Source organism: Rhynchophorus ferrugineus, unplaced genomic scaffold, assembly GCF_030347505.1.
Source record: "Rhynchophorus ferrugineus isolate W39M unplaced genomic scaffold, kcgeb_rfMv2 rfM1, whole genome shotgun sequence".
In the NCBI taxonomy this organism is placed as follows: Eukaryota; Metazoa; Arthropoda; class Insecta; order Coleoptera; family Curculionidae; genus Rhynchophorus; species Rhynchophorus ferrugineus.
This window is the reverse complement of record NW_027472580.1, coordinates 21524604-21549511: the sequence shown is the minus strand read 5'-3', so window position 1 is coordinate 21549511 and position 24908 is coordinate 21524604. Positions and strand designations below refer to the sequence as shown.

The window sequence follows — 24908 nt, the reverse complement described above, 5'->3', positions numbered from 1 at the left end:
GAAGTCGTTTCAATTTTTTTGTTAAAAACATTTTATTGAGAATTCATCAGCCCATAATTTTTCGGATTATTAATTTTCTCTTTCATATATTCTTTAAACATTAATAAATATTTATCCAAAAACAATGATAGTAGAAATATTGTTTTTTTATTTCATTTGAAAAAATACCTAACACTCTTGCTTCTAGGCTAGAATACCTCCTTAATATAGAATAATTTGTTTCAATTAATCGTCGATTGTTTTTATATTTGTAACTCAGTGATATTTGTAACACAAGGAAATGAAAAGGCACAGTTGTGGTAACAAAACCCCAAACTTTTATTACATAACATGTACATATGTTAAGAGCATAACAACACTTTTGATCATTACATAATGTACAGTTTGGCAGTGGACGTAAAATCTAGGAAAATATACAAATTAACAATTACAAAAATATACAATCCGTAACTAATTTCGATTTAGCGTTACAACTGGTAATAAATAGGAGATCTACAAGTTGCCACTAAACGTATTGCATTAATTTACATTAATTCCCTCTAGTATGCACGTAAAACATAAATGGTAAAAGAAGACTACAACAGACTAGAATATATTTAGTTAGGTTAGGCATACAATACATGATCTTTGTACTCTTCAATCAATCTATCTACAAACAAGCGTCCGATATTGCTAGCATTTTATTCGTCAATTTCGCAATATGCCTCGTTTTATTTCACCTCGAAAACTAATTTTAACTGAGCATCACATAGCCTACGGTAAAGCGCATGAGCGGGTTCTACTTTGATATATACGACGACAGATCCGGGAACTTGAAATCATTGAAGTCGAAGGGACTGGATGATGGGAATCGGGGTGCCCGATTGATGTTCCTGTTCCGTACTGCTCGTGGCGGTGGTGGTACCAAGCCGAAGGGAATATCTCCTCGACTGCCTTCACGTAGCAGGAAGCCGCACTGAGCGGTGCACACTTCGTCCTGCAAGATGGCATCTCGAGACCACTCGCGTAGTAATTGGCTGCAGTCGTTGATTTTCAGTGAAGCACAACTACCCTGAAAATAAGGAAATAAAATTCGTTTAAAATAAATACTGTTGATATTTCTAACATAATAATTTTGAAGGGAAGTCAGTCATATAAAAGTACAACGTGTGGCAAAAGTCCCGCTATCATTTTGATTGCCTATAACTTTTCTCAAAGAAAAGATAAGTAAGTTTGGTTTTCCTAAAAAGTTTATTTGGTCTTTACATCTTTTCTCGCCTTTTATTGAAAAATTATATCGAAATGGTGACTGCGAATCGCTATGCAACTTTCGGCTCTTTTTAAAGCAGTTTGATGATATCCTGCAACATCTGAGGTTGAATTTCTTAAGTTTTGTGACGAATATTGTCTTTAAGATGTTGAATCGTCTGAGGCTTGTTCACATAAAGTTTTGATTTTAAAAAACTTCATAAGAAACAGTCCGGTGCTGTTAAATACGGAGATTTGGCTGGCCATGCCAAATCGCCACTTCGCGAAATTAGTTTTCGTGGAAAGACGTCATTCAATATTTGAAATGTTGAACAAGCTTTGGGTACTGTGGTCTTATCTTGCTGAAACTACATGTCCTCTAGTCCTTGCTCTTCCACTTCCACCAGAAGAAAATTTCGAATCATGTCTATACCGTTTAGCAGTAACATTCACTGCAACACCTTGGTCATTTTCAAAAAAATAGGGATCGATGATGTTTCCAGCATGAGTACCGCACCATAAAGTTTTTTTTTAGTGGATGCAATAATGTCTCATGAATTATTTAAGGATTCTGTGTTTCCCAAAACTGACTGTTCTATTTATTGACGTGGCCACTGAAAAGAAAATGGGCTTCATCGCTCATTATTAATTTACAAAAAATCTTCAATTTCACCAAACAGTCAAACAATTGTATTACTATACTCAACTCAGTGAATATTTTCAAATTCGCCTTAATCTGCGTGCATAAATGTGTAACTGGGAATGTGTAACATGTCTCCGAATTGATGTTTCTGGAGACCCTGCAACAGTATCGTCCACCACGAGGCCTGCCTGCTGTCATACCGTACTGTTGAAAATTCGTACGTAAACGGTAAATTGTGGTTTTGTGAGGCATTGGACGACTAGGATATTTTTGATGCAATTTTCGCTCTGTGGCAATAAGAGAACGATTATTTTCAATAAATATTGTTGCTATTTCTGCTCGTTCTTGTGATGTATGTTTATCCATAATAAAATTTGGACATCTACACAAAACAATGGTTTAAGCTAAACTGAGCTAAACACCACGCAACCAAAATGGTGGCTGTCTTTTTGCCCCACCTCTTATATTTTATACAGCTTTAAGTTCATCTCATAAGCTCGAAAGTTTCATATTTAGAGGTTGTAGTATTCATTATACTGTATAGTACTAGAATATTGCGGTTTTTATTAAAATTTTAAATCTCGTTTTCAGTATGTATATATATATTTTTTTTGTGAGACAAAAGCATATTTTAGCAAAATTTTTGGTCACCAACATCTATTGGTTGGTAAATCCACTACTGTATTTAGAGAAAACAAAACAGACACACAAGAAAATTATCTTAAATATTGTTTTCAATTCAATACTCTTAATAATCTTATAATAATGAAACAACCACCAAGAGGCTTAAGACAGCCTAGCAATGAATGAGTTCTGGAAATCCAATTTCTGATGGGAAATTATAGTCAGCATAACGTCAATTGTTGCCACAACATTATGTTAATAAATCTTATAATATGATCCCATTTTAAGACATAACATTCTAAGACGTATAACTTTGTTTATTACACGGTCTTGCTCTTCTTCCAAAATAAAACAAAGTGAAGATGATATCCAGCTCCCGGTGATCTAAATTGAAGAAATGTTGGTTACAATCACAACATATGCAACACAATTTGTTCAAACCACAAATACATTTAAAAATTGGTTATTTTTGCAAATTAGGGAGAATCCTAATGTCTGATCTTTGTATAGTGTTTACCAAATTAATACGATTATAAAAAGAAAAATTAAAATGAAACAACAATGGATCATATGTCGCAGATATGTTAAATGCATATTCTATTTTACCTTCAGTTTTGATAAAAAAACAAAATTTAATCATATGACAAAATTATAAATAATTTGGCAATTCTTAAAATGAAAAACCATATTATTACTGTTTGTTAACATCTAGATGCTAAAGCCATTAACATAAAAATGCCAAACAATTCTAAATAATATTATCCACCTGGGAATCTATTAAATAAACAAGACAAAAATAGCTATAAATTGGTTGTAGTTTCACTTTCTCTGATGCCAAGGAGTGTGCCAAATATGAAAATATACTTAAATAGGTTAATTCATTATATTATTTTATTGGTATGATCTACTAATGTTATAAGAGGATAGGAACTAAATTAAGGCCATGCAGTGGTGTAAGGTAAGCACATTTTAGAATATGGATCTTATATTGAAAACATTTTCAAGGACTATATATAGTTCTCAAAACAAAATCACAACGAGGTGGAGTGCTCGACAATACGCTGGAATTTAGAAAGGATTTACAATAAATTATGTGACTTCGTATTTTAATTTTGATTTATCTTGTCGGATACTTTTATGCCCAACTTCATGCTGAGGACTCACTGACAATTCTTCACTTTTTAGGACTCACTGACAATTCTTCACTTTTTAGTATGTGGCATTTCGTCGAAAAAGTTCGAATTAATTCAAATTACAGGAAGTCTTACTTTCTTACTTCAATTTGATTCAGCCATCGTGCATCGATTTCAACATGTGAATAGTGGCCTTCACGATTTAAATTTGGTGATTTTGAAATTGAAAACCAAGAGAATTCTGGGAATACTAAAAATTAGAAGACGGGAACTTGAAGGCATGACTCCATGACGAAATCATTTCGAGTCAATGTGTGAAATACTGCTTCAATGGCATAATCAGAACGGTTTTTTCATCGTACTGTACGTGATCTAATTCGAAAAGAATTATGACCACCATGTCATGCATTAACATCAACGACAATGATGTAATATATTTGGTTGGATTAGCTTAATACAATATACTATAAGCTGCTAAAACCTAATGAAACCATCAATTTCATGGTTATCGACTATAATTGATGCTTTTGAGCACTACATGAAAAGCGGTTGGAATACGAGCAAAGATACAATAAAATATTGTTCTTCAGTATGAGTAACGTTCGACCACATATTGCAAAGCTGGTGAAACATATCGGGCTTATCCGGTATTATCCAGGTTTTGTTGCTTCCAATTACTACTTCTTCCGATATATAAGTCGTAACCCAGTAAGACAGCAGCTTATTATGAAGATACTGTAAAATGGGTCGATTTATCCGCAGCCTCAAAAGAAATATAGTTCGTTCGAAGTAGAATCCATAAATTACCTGAAAGGTGAGAATAGATAGCGGCTATCGATATTCAATACTTTGATTTTTAGATACAATTACACCGCGAATAGATTTTTCGCAATAAAGCTTCAAGTTGGAAAAATGTATAGGCCTAGTATATCCATAATTACATGAATTCATCATAAAATATAATAAAATGAATTGAGAATATCTGGTCAACTGAAAAACTTAATATTAAACAACTGAATATTAAGCAGGTTATTGGAAAAAAAGCAGTCGATACATAAACAGAAATAAAAGAATCCGAGTAAATAAATCCTAAATAATTTAAAACATGCTAAAAATCATTTTCTAATACTTCTTCATGGACACTTCAAAAAGTTTATGCTTCGGCAACATTTTAACCAGGGTAAGATGAAAAATTCTCGGTCTTACACAATTTAATGTTTTCTTTGTGTGTGTACGTCAGTAGTGAGAATGACATATTATAGTTGTTTACTCTGACTTTATTTGTTTATACGAATTTTTACATTAGACGTATTGCATTTCTTTCTTTAAAAGGGATACACATGAAAATCGCGTGCTCACAAAGTTCTTTGTTGATGATTGAACTCCACCCTTCCATGTTAAACAAAGTATGGACAGCAGAATTTAATACGGTCGTACGTCCCTTCAAGATTGCCTGCATTAACGATAGGAAAAATATGTAGACACATACTGGAAACCATCGAGAAACGAGTGTTGGTTGTTAGGCAAGTGAACATAAATAAGATAGCTGAAGCTACATAAAATAGAGAAAGTAGAAAACTCCTTGCGCAAAAAATTATGGATGTACAAGTTCTGCGTAAACCGGAGTACCACATTTGCCGAATGACGATCAATTGATGATACATTGGTCCAGCATAACATGCCAGAAACCATGTTGGGTAGTAGTTGAAAGAATGGGTGGTCAACAGTTGTATGAATTGATTACCTTGAAAAAGGCAGAACAATTATAGTTTAATCTTACTTCCAACCTTTTTGACCAGATGGTTATCAATATTGGTGAAAAGAAATATGGCTTTAAGAAGAAAACTATCACTAGGACAGGTGCGATGAGAAAAATGTGTTACGATTTTTTCGGCTCTCCTTCCTATTCTTCTAATTAAGAACCATCAAACTTCCATTGGAGAAGTTGAGAGGGCCCCGATAAATATCCAGCTTTCCATGCTCTCCAGAAATACTATATAGAAAAATAAAATCTTTTTTTTTTTTGGAAAGCAGTTTTTCATTGACAGGCTGAGAGATTTTCGTATTTGATAATTAAATCTTACTTATTAACAGAAATGTTCCAAATAATATAACAATATTTTTTCTTTTAATTGAATGTTTCACTTAATTAGTATCGTGATGGAAGAAGAGACGGGTCAATTATGTGTATATCAAAAAACGCAGTACTTCGTTTGTATCTTAACTTGAATGATTTGATAATGAAATATGTTAAATACAGAGTTCACTCTTATTGAAAACCACTATAAATAGAATAAGACAAAAAAATTGAACAACATTCAATTAACAAAGACTTTTTTAATATAACCTGAAAACATATTGCTAAAACAAAAGAAAATCATTAGCAGTTTGTGACAATTTATCACACACCTTTGACTTCAACATCATGTTAGACAAAAAGCATAACACATTAGAACCAAAATAAAATAACTATACTGGTTAGTCGGAAGATACTCTCAACTTGATCTAAAATCAAAGAGGTTGATTTATAAGACAATTATAAAGCCAATTTGGACCTATGGGGTACAAATGGGTTGCGCTAAAAATTCAACGCTGTCGAAACAAGGTTCTTCGATTGATTACCAATGCTTATCGCTACTTAAGCAACGAAGAACTACACGATGACTTGGTAATCAAATGGATTTTCGAAGTTATCTACGATTTTGCCTTGAAACACGAAAGAAGATTACTAAATCATACTAACATGGAAGCAATACAACTGCGGGACAGCGCGCAAATTGTCAGGAGATTAAAGCGAACCAAACCATATGAACTTAAATACAGTGTATAACTTTAGTGTAAACCATAACTATAAGCTATTATAATTTTATAATTGAGGAATACATAATGATGTATTTTCTCACACTCGTCTTGCTTGTGAATTAATTCAAGTAAAAATGAAATGTAGTAATAAATTAATTTATAATTAAGATTGTACTAAGCGTATCTAAGTAAGATGTTATAAAAAATCTTTGACTTCAATAATTACATTTACATGGAATTGTTGAAAACTCATTGTGATTATTACTTGTTCACAGGCTATAAAAGATGATATCGGGTAGCTTTGTGAAGTGTGTGAATTCTAAAGACTACATTTACTTAAAAACAAATATTTACATAATTTTATATTAAACGCAGTTAGATATCTACTTTCCATCCCATCTCATAATGTTTACGACCACTTTCAATGTCAAGGTTTATCATAATTTCATCACAATTCGAAAATAATTCCGCCAGAGCTATAATGATTGTTTAACTACTACTCGAAAACGATTTTTTTGCTATTTATCCATAAAATATAATTAAACATTTAAAATTTATAAGCCTGCTATTTATAGTTTTTGCTCTGGTCTCATATGCCGTAGTCCAAACAAACAATCCGTCTAATATCTAGGAACCGGATCTCGAAAGAGGATAACGTGGGGCCATCAATACCTGCGATGCTATCAGATCGGCGACAACTGATATTTAACAACCTCTTGCATAATAAACAAACAAATTACATATTTAACTTTTTTATATAAAGGATTGTTTTTAATTGACATCAACATGTTAAAAATAATATCGCTTAAAAAGGAAGCTCCTTTTTAGCGAAATAATTAGGTCCAGATAACTAAGCACCTAAGTAGGTCCTACAAATATATATATATATATATGTATGTATATATACATATATATATATGTATGTATATATATATACATATATATATATATATATATATATATATATATATATATATATATATATATATGTATATATATGTATATATATATATATATATATATATATATATATATATATATATATATATATATATATATATATATATATATATATATATATATATATATATATATATATGAATTATCAAAAATTCTATAATAAAATATTTAGTGAATTTTGAAATTAATAAAAATTGTCAAGGATGTGTTTCTTCAAGTTATTATTGAAATGCCCGCCATATTACTCAAATCCTGCATCCAGTGTTAACCTTATTAATGGTTTTACGTTATCCTAAACACTCAGAATCAATTCAGTCTCAATCTTTCAAAAATAATAGTTTCTTTTATTTTCTTTTAAAAGCTTTAAAAAAATAACCGGAACTACGAAACTACGATAGTACGGTACAACGTAAAATTGTGTTAGCTCGTATAGGAACATGTTATTATCTAATGTTATGAACATGAAATTATCTAAAACATGCTCATATTCATCTCCTTCACTATTCCCTAACCGCGAATGAGATGAAAAAAATTAACTTATGATGAACGTTTCAAATAATTGTCCAATTTGACATACTTCTTGAGGAGTGTATATTTCTGAAACCATAAACTCTAATGGATCCAAAAAATTTTTAAACTAAGTTGGTTAAGTAAACTTATACCAATATATTTACTCGGATACTTACTCAAAATATATTTCTTTAAAGAAATGAACCCTCTTAAAGTACCATATCAACGATTTTGCATTATTTAAGTATTGAATCGCTTTGTACCAATATATTAAACGTGTTTACATATCTTCTCTCGGGGAGGATGCAATTATGAAATTAAAAATTAAATATTTGGAAATATTACTTATATGAAAATATTATATATAAATTTACCCCAACTTACAACAATAAACAAGCAGCAACGATCAGAATTATAATCATAATTAATCATATCAGATTATAATTAATCATAGTTTGGGATTTTTAATATTATCAACCCATTTTTTAAAGACAACTGAATATTTCTTCAAAGGAAAACACTGTTTGCATTTCTTCGTTATCTGGGAATCTGAGTAGATTACTAACTACAAATGAGTAGACAACTACTACCGAGTAATATTATACTAATAAACTAATGGATAATCATTTAGTCAGTAGCAATAGCACCATAGAAACAAAATTAATCAATCAAATCCCTTGAGGTCTATTAGCATAGCGGTTAAAATAACTAATAAGTTTAAAGTAGTGACAACTAGATATTGGATGTCGCAAAACATTTCTCCGAAAATGGTTATAAAGCTAGAAGTATAAAGGTCTATTTTCTCTGTCAATGTCGATTCTTTTCACTTTTATTATTAATGGCACTGATAATGACACTTTGCATGGCGAAACAAAATTGTTATTTTTATTATTTTTTTACAATAACCACAAATATTTTAAAACCAAAATTATCAAAATCGGTACTATTTATTAAAAGAAATTAATTCATTTTTATAAAGAAGAATTATATTTACTTTTGATTGATGCCTATCAACAAATTATTGTTAATATAGTTTTGGTGTGACCTAAAACTCCAGTTCTATACAGACATTTCTCTTTATTATATATACTAACAATTATTATATCGTTAAGGTTGATCATTTTGTGTAACACTAACTTTGACTTTGAACGTTATTTCTTTTATATTGAAGATAATGGATTGATTGTTGGAGGTTTTTAAAAAATGATAGCAATATTAACTTTTAAATTAAAATAAATGTCTTTTGAGGCTATACTTATTTATATTTTATTTTATAGTTTTAAATTTTTTGCATAATTACAATTCTGCATTAATTGTATTAATCTATTTAATTTATATGAAGCAATCTTGAAATATTAGCTGCTTGTGTGTATTTTTATCAGCGATATAAACGACCTAATAAATCTGTTATATTTCCCAGTTGTGAGATACATGTACTTAAAATAACAGTTTTTCGTTTAGTATTTCACTTTCGAAATTCATTACTTTTAATTTGAAGAAGCCTACTGCCGAAGACTGTCAAACATTAACACATTTATGGTGATTCTACTATATCATATCCCAACGTGTTTGTTTCAAGATTTAAAAGTGGTTATTATGACATCAACCACCAAGAAAGTTTTAGAGAACCAAACAAGTTCGAAGATAATAAATTGGAGGAATTATTTAATGAAAACTCAGCTGAAGCTCTCAAGGAACTTTTAGACAGTTAGACCTTTAGGCCTTCTTTAAACTAAAATATTTCTTTCAATACAACATCCCCACGTTGCCAGAAAGATGAAAATAAGTTGCAATAATGGTTTAAATTTAAAATTGGACCTGATAGATGGCTGCGATAATGGCTAGCTATTTTGGCCGTAAAATATAAATGTGGACGGAATTAATTGTAAAATACAACAATTATTGCACGGTAATTAAATATAATTCGAATCAATCGTTACTGCTATCGATTCTGACGAAGTTGTCAACTCTCATTTTCTTCTTTTGAATTTTTGAATTCACTGGATTTACTCTAAATTCCACTAAAATTAAAATTGGTTCTAATAACTAAATTCCAACTGGTTCACTGATCATTTTTCTTCAAAATTTGAAGGCATCGAAGTTTTAAAACAGCACGCCATTGGTTATAAAAAGAATGATCAGTATTCTCGGAGCTAATGTTTTGAACAACATATTTCAAGGTGACGCTATATACCATGGATTTCAATGATCCCTTCAGGCTCAGCCATTCCATTCAAATGTTCACAATTGTCAGTTAGCTTGGCATTTGCCATGACTATTGCTAGACCAAACAATGTCAACTTGTGGCTTGTATTTAGAAAATTCATTATTTTCACATGACCAATTAGAGGCTCAAGCATTGGCGAACCATTAAGTTTGTTCATTTGGAGCCCTTAGATATTAACTAAAGATATTGTTTGACAGAACGCATTACGATATAAAGAATCAAATTTCATCCCTATTAATGTTAAGATTAATCGTATATCTAATGATGTATTTTTTGTACCTAAATTTGACATGAAAATGACATGAGTTTTACTATCTTTTCTGCTGTTCAATAAAACAGTTTTAACTTTATATATAACGCTTTTAAGCTTATATTATACAGATAACAGATCAATTGAAAAGTCCCCGGTCTACTATAGTAAAACACTTTTTTTGGGAGTATTAGTTTTTTTTATTCAACATAATCCCCTTCAAGGGTGATACACTGATTATAGCTGCTTCAAAATAGACCTCAGTTTCGACGAAAATTTCTTCCCAGCGAGCATTCTTTTGAGATATAAACAGGAAATAGTCGCTGGGGGACAACGACGATCTAGAGAATACTGCGGATTAGGAAGCAATTCGAAGCCCAATTCGTGGACTTTTGCCATCATTTTCACTGACTTGTGACTTTGTGCATTGTCTTGGTGAAACAGCACTTTCTATTTCTCTAAATTCGGCCGTTTTTCGGCGATTTCGTCCTTCAAACGGTCCAATAACGCTATGCAATAGTCGCTGTTAATGGTCCTTCCTTTTTCAAAGTAGTGAATGAAAATGATTCCGTGAGCATTCCAAAATACAGGCGCCATAACCTTGTCAGCCGACTGTTTTCCCACGGTTTCGAACGGGTTCATCGTATGCAGTCCGCTCGGAATGATATTATGGAGCCATGTTTCATCCATTGTCACATATCGACGCAAAAATTCGGGTTTATTACGCTTCATCATCTTCAAACACTGCTTCGAACCATCAAAAACCTCGTTGTTTTTGGTCAAAAGTGAGCTCGCGCGACAGCCACTTTGTACAAAGCTTTCTCATACCCAAATATTCGTAAATTATATAATGTACTTTAGAGTGCCTGTTATTTCATTCAATTTCAATTTACAGTCATTCAAAATCATTTTGTGGATTTTTTTATGTTTTCGTCGGTAACAACCTCTTTTGAAAGGTCCACTGCGTTCACCGTCTTCGGTGCTCATTTAAACACGTCTAAACTTAGCATATCAAACTTTGATGGTTGATTTTCCTTGAACAGTGTCCGCAAGCTCGGCATCAAGACAAGTGTTTGCTTCAACTCTATTTTTTCCCTTCGAAAAGAAATATTTTCTCAACACGCGAAATTCCTTTTTATCCATTTTTTTCACAATAACAAAAGTTGCCTCACTACATGCTATAATTCACAAACGAATGATCCGACAGCTGTTAAATTTATACACGCATCTTCTGAGTGTTTAGGATAACGTAAAAACATTAATAAGGTTAACACTGGATGCAGGATTTGAGTAATATGGCGGGCATTTCAATAATAACTTGAAGAAACACATCCTTGACAATTTTTATTAATTTCAAAATTCACTAAATATTTTATTATAGAATTTTTGATAATTCATATATATATATATATATACATATATATATATATATATATATATATATATATATATATATATATATATATACATATATATACATATATATATATATATATATATATATATATATATATATGTATGTATATATACATATATATATATATATATGTATGTATATATATATACATATATATATATATATATATATATATATATATATATATATATATATATATATATATATATATATGTATGTATATACACATATATATATATATATGTATGTATATATATATACATATATATATATATATATATATATATATATATATATATATATATGTATATATATGTATATATATATATATATATATATATATGAATTATCAAAAATTCTATAATAAAATATTTAGTGAATTTTGAAATTAATAAAAATTGTCAAGGATGTGTTTCTTCAAGTTATTATTGAAATGCCCGCCATATTACTCAAATCCTGCATCCAGTGTTAACCTTATTAATGTTTTTACGTTATCCTAAACACTCAGAAGATGCGTGTATAAATTTAACAGCTGTCGGATCATTCGTTTGTGAATTATAGCATGTAGTGAGGCAACTTTTGTTATTGTGAAAAAAATGGATAAAAAGGAATTTCGCGTGTTGAGAAAATATTTCTTTTCGAAGGGAAAAAATAGAGTTGAAGCAAACACTTGTCTTGATGCCGAGCTTGCGGACACTGTTCAAGGAAAATCAACCATCAAAGTTTGATATGCTAAGTTTAGACGTGTTTAAATGAGCACCGAAGACGGTGAACGCAGTGGACCTTTCAAAAGAGGTTGTTACCGACGAAAACATAAAAAAATCCACAAAATGATTTTGAATGACTGTAAATTGAAATTGAATGAAATAACAGGCACTCTAAAGTACATGATATAATTTACGAATATTTGGGTATGAGAAAGCTTTGTACAAAGTGGCTGTCGCGCGAGCTCACTTTTGACCAAAAACAACGAGGTTTTTGATGGTTCGAAGCAGTGTTTGAAGATGATGAAGCGTAATAAACCCGAATTTTTGCGTCGATATGTGACAATGGATGAAACATGGCTCCATAATATCATTCCGAGCGGACTGCATACGATGAACCCGTTCGAAACCGTGGGAAAACAGTCGGCTGACAAGGTTATGGCGCCTGTATTTTGGAATGCTCACGGAATCATTTTCATTCACTACTTTGAAAAAGGAAGGGCCATTAACAGCGACTATTGCATAGCGTTATTGGACCGTTTGAAGGACGAAATCGCCGAAAAACGGCCGAATTTAGAGAAATAGAAAGTGCTGTTTCACCAAGACAATGCACAAAGTCACAAGTCAGTGAAAATGATGGCAAAAGTCCACGAATTGGGCTTCGAATTGCTTCCTAATCCGCAGTATTCTCTAGATCGTCGTTGTCCCCCAGCGACTATTTCCTGTTTATATCTCAAAAGAATGCTCGCTGGGAAGAAATTTTCGTCGAAACTGAGGTCTATTTTGAAGCAGCTATAATCAGTGTATCACCCTTGAAGGGGATTATGTTGAATAAAAAAAACTAATACTCCCAAAAAAAGTGTTTTACTATAGTAGACCGGGGACTTTTCAATTGATCTGTTATCTGTATAATATAAGCTTAAAAGCGTTATATATAAAGTTAAAACTGTTTTATTGAACAGCAGAAAAGATAGTAAAACTCATGTCATTTTCATGTCAAATTTAGGTACAAAAAATACATCATTAGATATACGATTAATCTTAACATTAATAGGGATGAAATTTGATTCTTTATATCGTAATGCGTTCTGTCAAACAATATCTTTAGTTAATATCTAAGGGCTCCAAATGAACAAACTTAATGGTTCGCCAATGCTTGAGCCTCTAATTGGTCATGTGAAAATAATGAATTTTCTAAATACAAGCCACAAGTTGACATTGTTTGGTCTAGCAATAGTCATGGCAAATGCCAAGCTAACTGACAATTGTGAACATTTGAATGGAATGGCTGAGCCTGAAGGGATCATTGAAATCCATGGTATATAGCGTCACCTTGAAATATGTTGTTCAAAACATTAGCTCCGAGAATACTGATCATTCTTTTTATAACCAATGGCGTGCTGTTTTAAAACTTCGATGCCTTCAAATTTTGAAGAAAAATGATCAGTGAACCAGTTGGAATTTAGTTATTAGAACCAATTTTAATTTTAGTGGAATTTAGAGTAAATCCAGTGAATTCAAAAATTCAAAAGAAGAAAATGAGAGTTGACAACTTCGTCAGAATCGATAGCAGTAACGATTGATTCGAATTATATTTAATTACCGTGCAATAATTGTTGTATTTTACAATTAATTCCGTCCACATTTATATTTTACGGCCAAAATAGCTAGCCATTATCGCAGCCATCTATCAGGTCCAATTTTAAATTTAAACCATTATTGCAACTTATTTTCATCTTTCTGGCAACGTGGGGATGTTGTATTGAAAGAAATATTTTAGTTTAAAGAAGGCCTAAAGGTCTAACTGTCTAAAAGTTCTTTGAGAGCTTCAGCTGAGTTTTCATTAAATAATTCCTCCAATTTATTATCTTCGAACTTGTTTGGTTCTCTAAAACTTTCTTGGTGGTTGATGTCATAATAACCACTTTTAAATCTTGAAACAAACACGTTGGGATATGATATAGTAGAATCACCATAAATGTGTTAATGTTTGACAGTCTTCGGCAGTAGGCTTCTTCAAATTAAAAGTAATGAATTTCGAAAGTGAAATACTAAACGAAAAACTGTTATTTTAATTACATGTATCTCACAACTGGGAAATATAACAGATTTATTAGGTCGTTTATATCGCTGATAAAAATACACACAAGCAGCTAATATTTCAAGATTGCTTCATATAAATTAAATAGATTAATACAATTAATGCAGAATTGTAATTATGCAAAAAATTTAAAACTATAAAATAAAATATAAATAAGTATAGCCTCAAAAGACATTTATTTTAATTTAAAAGTTAATATTGCTATCATTTTTTAAAAACCTCCAACAATCAATCCATTATCTTCAATATAAAAGAAATAACGTTCAAAGTCAAAGTTAGTGTTACACAAAATGATCAACCTTAACGATATAATAATTGTTAGTATATATAATAAAGAGAAATGTCTGTATAGAACTGGAGTTTTAGGTCACACCAAAACTATATTAACAATAATTTGTTGATAGGCATCAATCAAAAGTAAATATAATTCTTCTTTATAAAAATGAATTAATTTCTTTTAATAAATAGTACCGATTTTGATAATTTTGGTTTTAAAATATTTGTGGTTATTGTAAAAAAAATAATAAAAATAACAATTTTGTTTCGCCATGCAAAGTGTCATTATCAGTGCCATTAATAATAAAAGTGAAAAGAATCGACATTGACAGAGAAAATAGACCTTTATACTTCTAGCTTTATAACCATTTTCGGAGAAATGTTTTGCGACATCCAATATCTAGTTGTCACTACTTTAAACTTATTAGTTATTTTAACCGCTATGCTAATAGACCTCAAGGGATTTGATTGATTAATTTTGTTTCTATGGTGCTATTGCTACTGACTAAATGATTATCCATTAGTTTATTAGTATAATATTACTCGGTAGTAGTTGTCTACTCATTTGTAGTTAGTAATCTACTCAGATTCCCAGATAACGAAGAAATGCAAACAGTGTTTTCCTTTGAAGAAATATTCAGTTGTCTTTAAAAAATGGGTTGATAATATTAAAAATCCCAAACTATGATTAATTATAATCTGATATGATTAATTATGATTATAATTCTGATCGTTGCTGCTTGTTTATTGTTGTAAGTTGGGGTAAATTTATATATAATATTTTCATATAAGTAATATTTCCAAATATTTAATTTTTAATTTCATAATTGCATCCTCCCCGAGAGAAGATATGTAACCACGTTTAATATATTGGTACAAAGCGATTCAATACTTAAATAATGCAAAATCGTTGATATGGTACTTTAAGAGGGTTCATTTCTTTAAAGAAATATATTTTGAGTAAGTATCCGAGTAAATATATTGGTATAAGTTTACTTAACCAACTTAGTTTAAAAATTTTTTGGATCCATTAGAGTTTATGGTTTCAGAAATATACACTCCTCAAGAAGTATGTCAAATTGGACAATTATTTGAAACGTTCATCATAAGTTAATTTTTTTCATCTCATTCGCGGTTAGGGAATAGTGAAGGAGATGAATATGAGCATGTTTTAGATAATTTCATGTTCATAACATTAGATAATAACATGTTCCTATACGAGCTAACACAATTTTACGTTTTACCGTACTATCGTAGTTTCGTAGTTCCGGTTATTTTTTTAAAGCTTTTAAAAGAAAATAAAAGAAACTATTATTTTTGAAAGATTGAGACTAGTCTTATAGAGGAATAGAAGTATCTCATGCCACAGACACCAACAACTTTTTCTATTATACTATTATTAGGTCTTTCTGTTTTATTTTATCGTGCTATATTACCACGTCAGCCGGCTTGATGCAGTAGTAAAGGCGATAGGACGGTCCTTCTACTGTTGCGAGAGCCACACGTTCGAATCCTGCTGGGGCATGGTCGTAGATTTATGTTAGTGATTATTAAAATTTGTGATTGTTCTAGTCAAGAGTGTAAAATCCGACAAAGAAAATGATCCCAGTCACGCCAGTAACCAGGCTTGGTAAGACTGCAAGTTTTCTGGGATGATTTCTAAAGTTGGTCATTCGCCAGTCGGTAGGCTTAAAACTGAGGACCGTGGTTCGGAGCTAACGTTAATTTGTTATTAATTATTAATTAATTGTTATTAATTATCACATATTGTAAAAAAATTCATTATTTACTAATTATATTTATTTTTATATTTTTAATTTTCTGTTCTATTTGAAAGTTCACTAGGTCATCTAGTAGTTCTTATAATAAAAAATCTTACCCCATCAGATGTGCAAATACAACTGGTACAAGGGCTGGGGAATGCGCTGTCCCCAATACGAACGCGACGACCTGCGAAATTACATCCCTGTCTGGTGGTAGTATCCCTCCAAGCGTTGAAGTCGATTGATGGCAATGAATGGCACGGTACTCTGTAACAACAAAAAAATACATTTAACATATTTTGATTATATAAATCATTTATTAACTCGATTTACCGTGGATTTAAAAAGTTAGAAGGCAGATCGAACACTGATCGCTGCATATCACTGTAGACATCGGTGTTCTCGCAAAGTATTTTAGCTAATGTAACTTTTCTAACCTCCGCCAGTTGGGCTTCAGTAAAACGAACAAGTGGATCTTCGTTCTCGTACCTAAAATTTTCAAATTAAGATTGTTAATGTCCAATATAGAACCAAATAAAATATGTGAGCGTGAGTTTTTTAAGACAATTTTTGAAATGAAACACCATTAAGAGCTGTTATGTATTAATGGGTCGCTGGCTTTAATTGATACTTTAGTTGCTTTAAAGTTTGAATTTGGCAAAACTCGTTTCAAAATGGCTCTTTATTTACTAAACATTGACGGTGTACATGTATTTATACTCACATCACCACCTATCGTGAGTTTGAAACATATACATATAATAATGGTTATTTATTATGTATTATAGCAAAGTCAAGTAATAACCGACTAAACCAAGTAACTTTGAACGCCCTATGTTTGATGGTGCTTTGGACATATATTCCTTAACGTTTTCATTTTATTCTACATGTCGAGATCAATTACCAAAGTAAGAAAAATTGATTTTCATGAGTAAAATGATGAAAAACCGACTATATTACTATTTTAAAGTTTCATTTCTTATTTTGATGAATAATTATTTTTAATCTAGATAAGTTTTAAATTATTGCTTTTTACTAGAATATTTAACTTTGCATAGGTAATGTGATGTGTGTATCGCATATTAATTAAAAACATCATATTGAATAAAATGCAGCCAAACTTTTAAGTACTAATATCAGTATAACAGTAAAATATCATTAAAAATTGTAATAAACAGTAGTAGTAAAATGTAGAACCAGTTGTTAGTTATTAAACAAGTTATAAAATAATACTCAACACGTAATAAAACATCCAGTACAACATAATATACTACCAATAAATTAATAATTACACAGTAGCAATACCAGGATACCATTATTAGGTGAGTATTTTAATCTAAAAATTACCAAAAAAAAAAACATTTTTTTAAATATGTCCTTACGATTATTGTTCAAAATGTGAATTATTTTCGGAGAAATGGGTGTCTTAGTGACACAGCATATAGGCTGCGCGTTATTTTATGAGAAACTTTAAACGCCTTTTTCGTGCATCTAGGCTAGAATACCTCCTTAAATCTTTAAATATTTTATAATGTTACAATATACAAGAAGTCATATACAGTGAAAAGCGAGAGATTTAAAAACTCACAAATTTATATTTTGGATCTCCGAATGTTTCGAGAATAGTGAATAATCACAAACATTCATTAAAATCTTTTTGAAAATAAAATAGATATTTTTAGTAAAAATAATTTTGATATGCCGAAGGATCTGTGTCATTTATCTCGTGATTTAATATATAGATCTTTGAGTTGCCATTAGCCATATTTATCATCCTCACCTATAACTATTTTTACAAATTCGGGGAGATTATATTCGGGATAATTATTATTACTATAACATAAATGATCTATGTGAAACAACTCTACTCCATATGAGATACATCAAGTAGAATGGAGTCCATAAAAAGTTATTTCCACAATAATAATCTAAGGATAATCGATTTCTTTTAGATAAAATCGAACGATATACAGGGGGTACTTTGGTTTTCACCCACTATTCTCCTTCGCCGATGATCTTTTAGAAATAACATAGTAATTAAAAACCAGGAAAGTGTCTTGATAATAAACGTTTAAAATTACATTTTTGGCATTTAATTATAATAATCTCTTAAAATTTTTGAAATAATTTTTTTGAGAAGACATTGAAAACTAGTCAACAAAAATATCAATATATCGATTTTTAAATACAATTTTTTAAATATGCTTTTTTTTAAAGTTTGACATAACGATATCTTTCGGCATCCCAACTATACCCAGCAAATGAAGTGAATGTATTGCACAATGGACACCACAGTGGATAACTCGTATGAATCCTTTGATAATAGGGCTGTGTTTCACAAATGTGATGTATACTATTTACCCAAAGATACAATTTGACACTACTGGATGCTGTCATTGTATATTGGACTATTATGATCCGCGCCACTTTAAGAATAAATCAGTTTTTCAAATAAAAGAACCTCGCTAGTAATTTTCTTACAACTTGTTTCATTCCATTTTATCACCAAGCCTCAATATACATTTTTAATAAATAAAAAAATAATTAAAATATAACAAAAATGGAAAATTATATAAAAATTGAAAGGAAGAACTCACCAAAATCTGTCACATTTTCTCAACTGCCTGAATTGAGTGGCTATGATACATCCAAACGTTGGTCCTATTATACCTCCTTTCAAAGGACGTTCGCTCATACCACCAGGGAATAAATCAATATCGTCCACAGTAGGATAAATGGCCTTCAACCTCTGGATAATTTCAATGGGTATTTCTCTAGCCAGGTCTTCAAATGATGTGGCGCGTTTCAGATTGCACAAAGCCCGATAATTGTTGTAAGATGGTACACCTAAATAAGGAATTACGTCGGTTATTTGACGTTTTCTATCAATTGTAATCAATTTTACCATGATCTCTGGCTCGTTTGATGTTAAGAGCGACTAGATCCACACCGGAGAATGGTATTTTTTTGTCTTCAAACAGGTGATTGGTTACTTCTCCTGTTATGAACTGATCCAGGGTTTCCATAGGAGTAGATACCAAACCGCGAGCCATTTGATCGATAAGTCCATCCTATAAATAAATAAAATTACATTTATACACCTCTATTTATATAGTTCTCAAAATAATGATAAAATATTTTGCCTTTCTTTCTAACTCTCCTCAATGTTGAAAATACATGCGCAATATAAATCACTCTCAAAAATCGTATCGTTTTTTTAGAAGAACTGTAATACTGTTAACAAATTCGAAAAAATAATGCTATACACTATTGGACAAAACTTAATTATATTTTGTCATAAATCTTATATGTTTGATATATTTGTTATAATAATAATTATTTAAAACATATATATAATTTTATATAACAAAGCCTTAGATTTATACATATATTCATATATAGTCTATTCAAAATAGTAGTGACACACGTGATCAATATGTGTCTATCGAAAATTGTAAATTCGTTTTACATTCAGGCAGTAGTATCCTTCTCATTTTTTTTCTATTTAAAATGAGATAGAATGCTGTTAGAGAAGTTCGAACATGTAACCGAAAGAGGCTGCAAAAATCGTGTTTATGTGAGACAGATGACGAATCAAGATCAGCTTGGTGTTAGCTGTATTCGAGATCAAATATAAGAAATGTATAAAAACAGTAAGTAGTAGTTTTTTCCATAGAAATATTTCGGAGAAAATGGTAAGTCTGGAAAGCATCCATAAAAATCCAAAATATATACAGCTATTTGACGGATATAAAACAACCCCTCATACACTATTGGGTAATATAGAATTTAAGTGGTGTAATTTTAACCCGCGAATGGAACTTACAGAGATTGCTTTTAAAAGAATACAATTTTTAAAAACATATAATAAAATCAAGGAAGAATTATTATATCAATTTGTATATTTAGATCGGACGTGGATATTCCAGAATGGTACATTCGGTTACTCTTGGCAAGATGATAATAAATATAGTGCAAAGACAACAAAAGTTGATGGAAAAATGTAAACGTTGGAATAACTATCGATTAGGTTTTGTTAGTCATAACATTTATTTATAATTCATTGCAGACATATAATTCTTCATGCTGGAAACAGGAATGGTTTTATTCGTGGTGCAGAATTAATATTTTCCTGTAAGTCCAAGGCTGACTGAAGGATATTCAAACCAGAACTGAAGTGTGAAACTGTGATTTCAACATTAGCAAAACGATTAAAGAAACTTGAAATCTAATGATGCTAATTTCAATTCATATTTATTAATAACATATATAAAAATAAAAATTAAGAGCTGTTAAAATTTAATGTATCATGTTTGATTGGTACAATAACGGCTTATTAATAAAAATATACTGTTAAATTAACAATCAAAAACTTACATTCATCATATAGTCAGTATTGAAGAAAAAGTCTCTCAACAATAGCGGTGGTTCCACGATTTGATAGTTAGGATCCATCCTAGGAATATGTGGTCTCAACAGCGAGTGTCCAATCCTGTAGGCCGCTGATGCAAACTCGGTGAATACAGATGGATTGCAATTAGGATTATATTCTTTGTAATATCCCTGAGGAAGGAGTTTCAATCCATAGAGATTTACGGCATTCCAACCAAGAAGCCTTGGAAGAAATTCGTTGTAAGTAACGTGCTGAAGTCCAGCAACGACAATCTTTCTAGATTCCTCGAACACCTTGTGATCATCCCAATGAGGATTGACTCTATTTAGGGCTTCCATTACCCTGTTGTGTTCTCTCATGTAGAATGTATGTATCATCAGTAATCCGGGTTGTTCCGAAGCTCTACCGTCGCCAGCAATGAAACATAAACCAGACTCAGATCGACATTCCGTTTGTTTGTCATCTCTGGGAAGCAAATCTTTGCCACGAGGATGTTGGGTCACGTTCATTTTTCCATTAGGACTTTTTAATTTTGATAATGTGCAATGATTTGATCCGTATATCTGAAATGTAGTCAAGAAATATGATTACAATCTAATTTCATTTTTAATATCGACTACAACTAACCATTGATCCATCCAAGAAGGCGGAATTCTGATTAACCTGCTCTCTAGGTCCGAGATGTTGTTGCCCAGGTAACGATCTCATAAATGGAAGGCATATTTCTTTACCGGTAGTTACGTTGAATTCTGGGTAATGGCTATCGCCTCGTGGAATAGGTATTGGGTCACATTCTGGATGCACAGTTCTAGAAGTTATAAAATAAAATTAGAATATTTTCAAAAAATTTTTATTTTGAAGGGATTATTTTCGATCATTGTCAGTTATTATCGAATTATTATTAGTTCAGATTTATGCCCACAATACTGATAGTGGTGAGAGTCAAATAAAACTAGACATTGTTTCCTATCTATTGTAATAGTTTGATATCAAGTCTTATGAGATCTACAGTATTATAGGTTCATATAAAAATCAGAACATCAATCAATAATTGTGCTAAATTTTAGATAAATATTTTAAAGCTATATCATTTAGAAGTAAAAAATAAATAAAAATAATGAAGCAACATACATTTGAACACATTTTAAGTCATCTTTCACTTGGCCAATGATATTTATTGGCATGTTATCAGTACAAGGAACTATTAAATTCGATAGTTTTGATATGTATATACACAAAATAATAGCTCCCCATTTAGGCTCTCATGAACTGCTCAAAATTGAATTTTCGACACTCATCACTTTTATTGTTTGATTTGAAGAAATGAACTGCCGAAGCCCAACAAACATAACAAACGGCCTGAGGGTCTAATAAAGGTCAAAGCCAATGAATTATAATACTTTGGCATGATACTCCAACTTAAATGCTCAAAGAATTATTAGCATAATAGTCCCACACATCTCTTTCCACACAAATAAATAAAAATTCCATTTGGAACCGATTATATATTGAGGTTTTATTGCTTTCCAGACAAAAAAGAGTTTTCTGTAGAATTTTGTAACTGACGATGAAAAGTTGATCTACCACGATAATTCCAAATGTAAAACATCATGGGTTAATTCAGGATAACCATCCATATCGACAAGAAAGAGGAATATTAACGGCCATACAGTTTTTCTTCACTCAACATGATTTAGTATATTATGGTATATATAGGGTACCAAAACCGAATGAAATTGTTTATGAATGAGTATTATTGCAGATGTCTAATAATGTTAATTAAACAAATTGAACGACATATTGCTGCAAAAAAGACCAGTAGTAGCAAGTCTACACGGCTACACATTGCAAAAAAAGTATACTTTCTTTCTACACGGTATTGCCATGTTGACAAAAACTTTAGGTAAAGGTGTAAATAATGATAGAAGCTCTTTTGCTATATTTTACCAAATTTTCACAATAAATGCTTTTTAAAGAAAATAAATAGAGTTCATTCACAAAATATGTTTAAAATTACATGCTATTTTTCATAGCTATCGTATAACTTAAAATTTTTTAAAATTTTTTAACGTTTGAAATAACACCATTTATACCTTAACCATTCTACGGTCATTCGATGTATATGAGGAAAACTTACATCGGGCTGTCGCAAGATCTACAACTAGGAATTGATTCATCGAAACCCTTGTGGACAGGTGTGAAACTAATATCGTGGTCCAAGAACTGGGCATACTGCATCACCATCAACGTATATCTCTTGTGCAGATTACTGATATCTGGATGTATACTTCTGGATATCAACCTTGGGTTAGGTAATGGAATTCCAGTAACACCAATCCTCCTAGGTTTGGAAATTCCTGAAACAAATTAAATTAATACTAATAGAATAGAGATATTTATCAAGGAACAAAGTTACCATCATCATAAGCGCTTGGTAATAAACGAATAAATGTAGTCAAACTCTGTCCATACTTGGGATGTTTCAAGTTATTACAATGTCCGGTGTAACTCCTGTAAGGTGCTGTAGGATCACATGGACCATTATCTTCACATTGCAGATCCAAGTCAAATATATGTTGAGGAATAAATGATGATATATCGACATTTTGCAGGCCTTCACTGATATCGTCTCTGAAGACCGATGCAAAGGCGTGATTATCAAATAATTGACGACGGCGTCTAGTGTGCCTATTAAAATAAATAAAGAAAATGTATGACATCAAGATTTATTTCAATTGTCCCTGTCATGCTTACAATAAGGTGTTCACGATTTCGTTTGATGCAAACTCGAACAACAGAGATGTATTGGCGAGTTTAAGAGCGTTTTTGTTAGCTTTACTAAAGGAAGCGGCAATACCTTGTGGTGATTTGGGGTCCACTCCACCAACTGAAAAGAAATAATGAAATATTTTAGTAATGTACAAAGAGAATAATCTAATTTTTGTAAAATTAAATACCTTATTTTACAATACTGTATATTATTTGTATTAACTACGTATATTCTTAAGTGTAAATATGCTACCCAATCAATAGTAATAATGTTGTAATTGCAAGTAATAATATGAATGTCTTATAAATGACATGGATTGAATAGGGTATCTTATTCAAACAGTTTCAGAGAAGTTTTAGTAGAGTTTATAAAATAAAGATTGGCGTCATGTTAAAACACCATTATATTAGTCATATTTTTATAATAACCTGTAAGCTTATTTTTCTGTCAAATACTTATTCCAAACGTACCATAGGAATTAATTTAGGCTCATATTAAATTATACTCAACTCAGTCAAGGTCACTCGTTATATTTGTTACTAAAATAGCGATTTTTATAAATCACTTGAACACATTTAAACTAACTTTTGCGTTACTAATAATGCTCCCTTGTGGAGTTCTAGATCTTTAAATTTTAAACATAAATCGCTACAATTTTGGTCCATTAATACACGTTAAAACAATATATAAACTTTAGTAAACTTTAGCAAAAGAATATGTCTAATAGAAAAGAACAGAATATTTTGCAAAGCCTATTTAGACTTTTTGATATTTTATATATCTCTATTAATATTAATTCGCTGGCGTCTCGAACATATATTAAATTTGTGTTTATCTCGGAAAGGATTTTTCCTTCTCAATTTATCGAAGTTAAAAAGAAATATAGTGCTGTCTGAGACGTCGGAGCATGTAACCAAATCAGCTTATAAAATTAAAGTTTAGGTTTAAGTTTATAAAATGTCTTTTATTTATTATTTTATTATTTGAAACAGTAGTGATAATAATCGCAGGTTACAACCCTAAGTTGTTGCGGGAAGTCGCGCTTCCAAAGGGTAATTTGGCTAGAATATTTTAAAAATTAAGCTTATATCAACATTAATTTAAAATA

At 30.9% G+C, this 24908-nt stretch overlaps 1 protein-coding gene across 1 annotated transcript in view; it reads right to left on the bottom strand.

Annotated features, from left to right (window-relative positions):
- Window positions 1–297: 297 nt before the first annotated feature.
- Window positions 298–24908, bottom strand: part of LOC143206024 (uncharacterized) — a 74183-nt gene continuing 49572 nt past the window's right edge. The window contains exons 8-17 of the mRNA XM_076418974.1: window positions 23785–23917; window positions 23447–23718; window positions 23168–23387; window positions 21658–21838; window positions 21015–21593; window positions 19543–19708; window positions 19235–19484; window positions 16971–17126; window positions 16754–16904; window positions 298–1051 (exon numbers count right to left, since the gene is read on the bottom strand). Coding sequence (XP_076275089.1) covers window positions 779–1051; window positions 16754–16904; window positions 16971–17126; window positions 19235–19484; window positions 19543–19708; window positions 21015–21593; window positions 21658–21838; window positions 23168–23387; window positions 23447–23718; window positions 23785–23917 — 2381 coding nt within the window. The 3' untranslated portion in view covers window positions 298–778. The remainder of the gene's footprint in view (window positions 1052–16753; window positions 16905–16970; window positions 17127–19234; window positions 19485–19542; window positions 19709–21014; window positions 21594–21657; window positions 21839–23167; window positions 23388–23446; window positions 23719–23784; window positions 23918–24908) is intronic.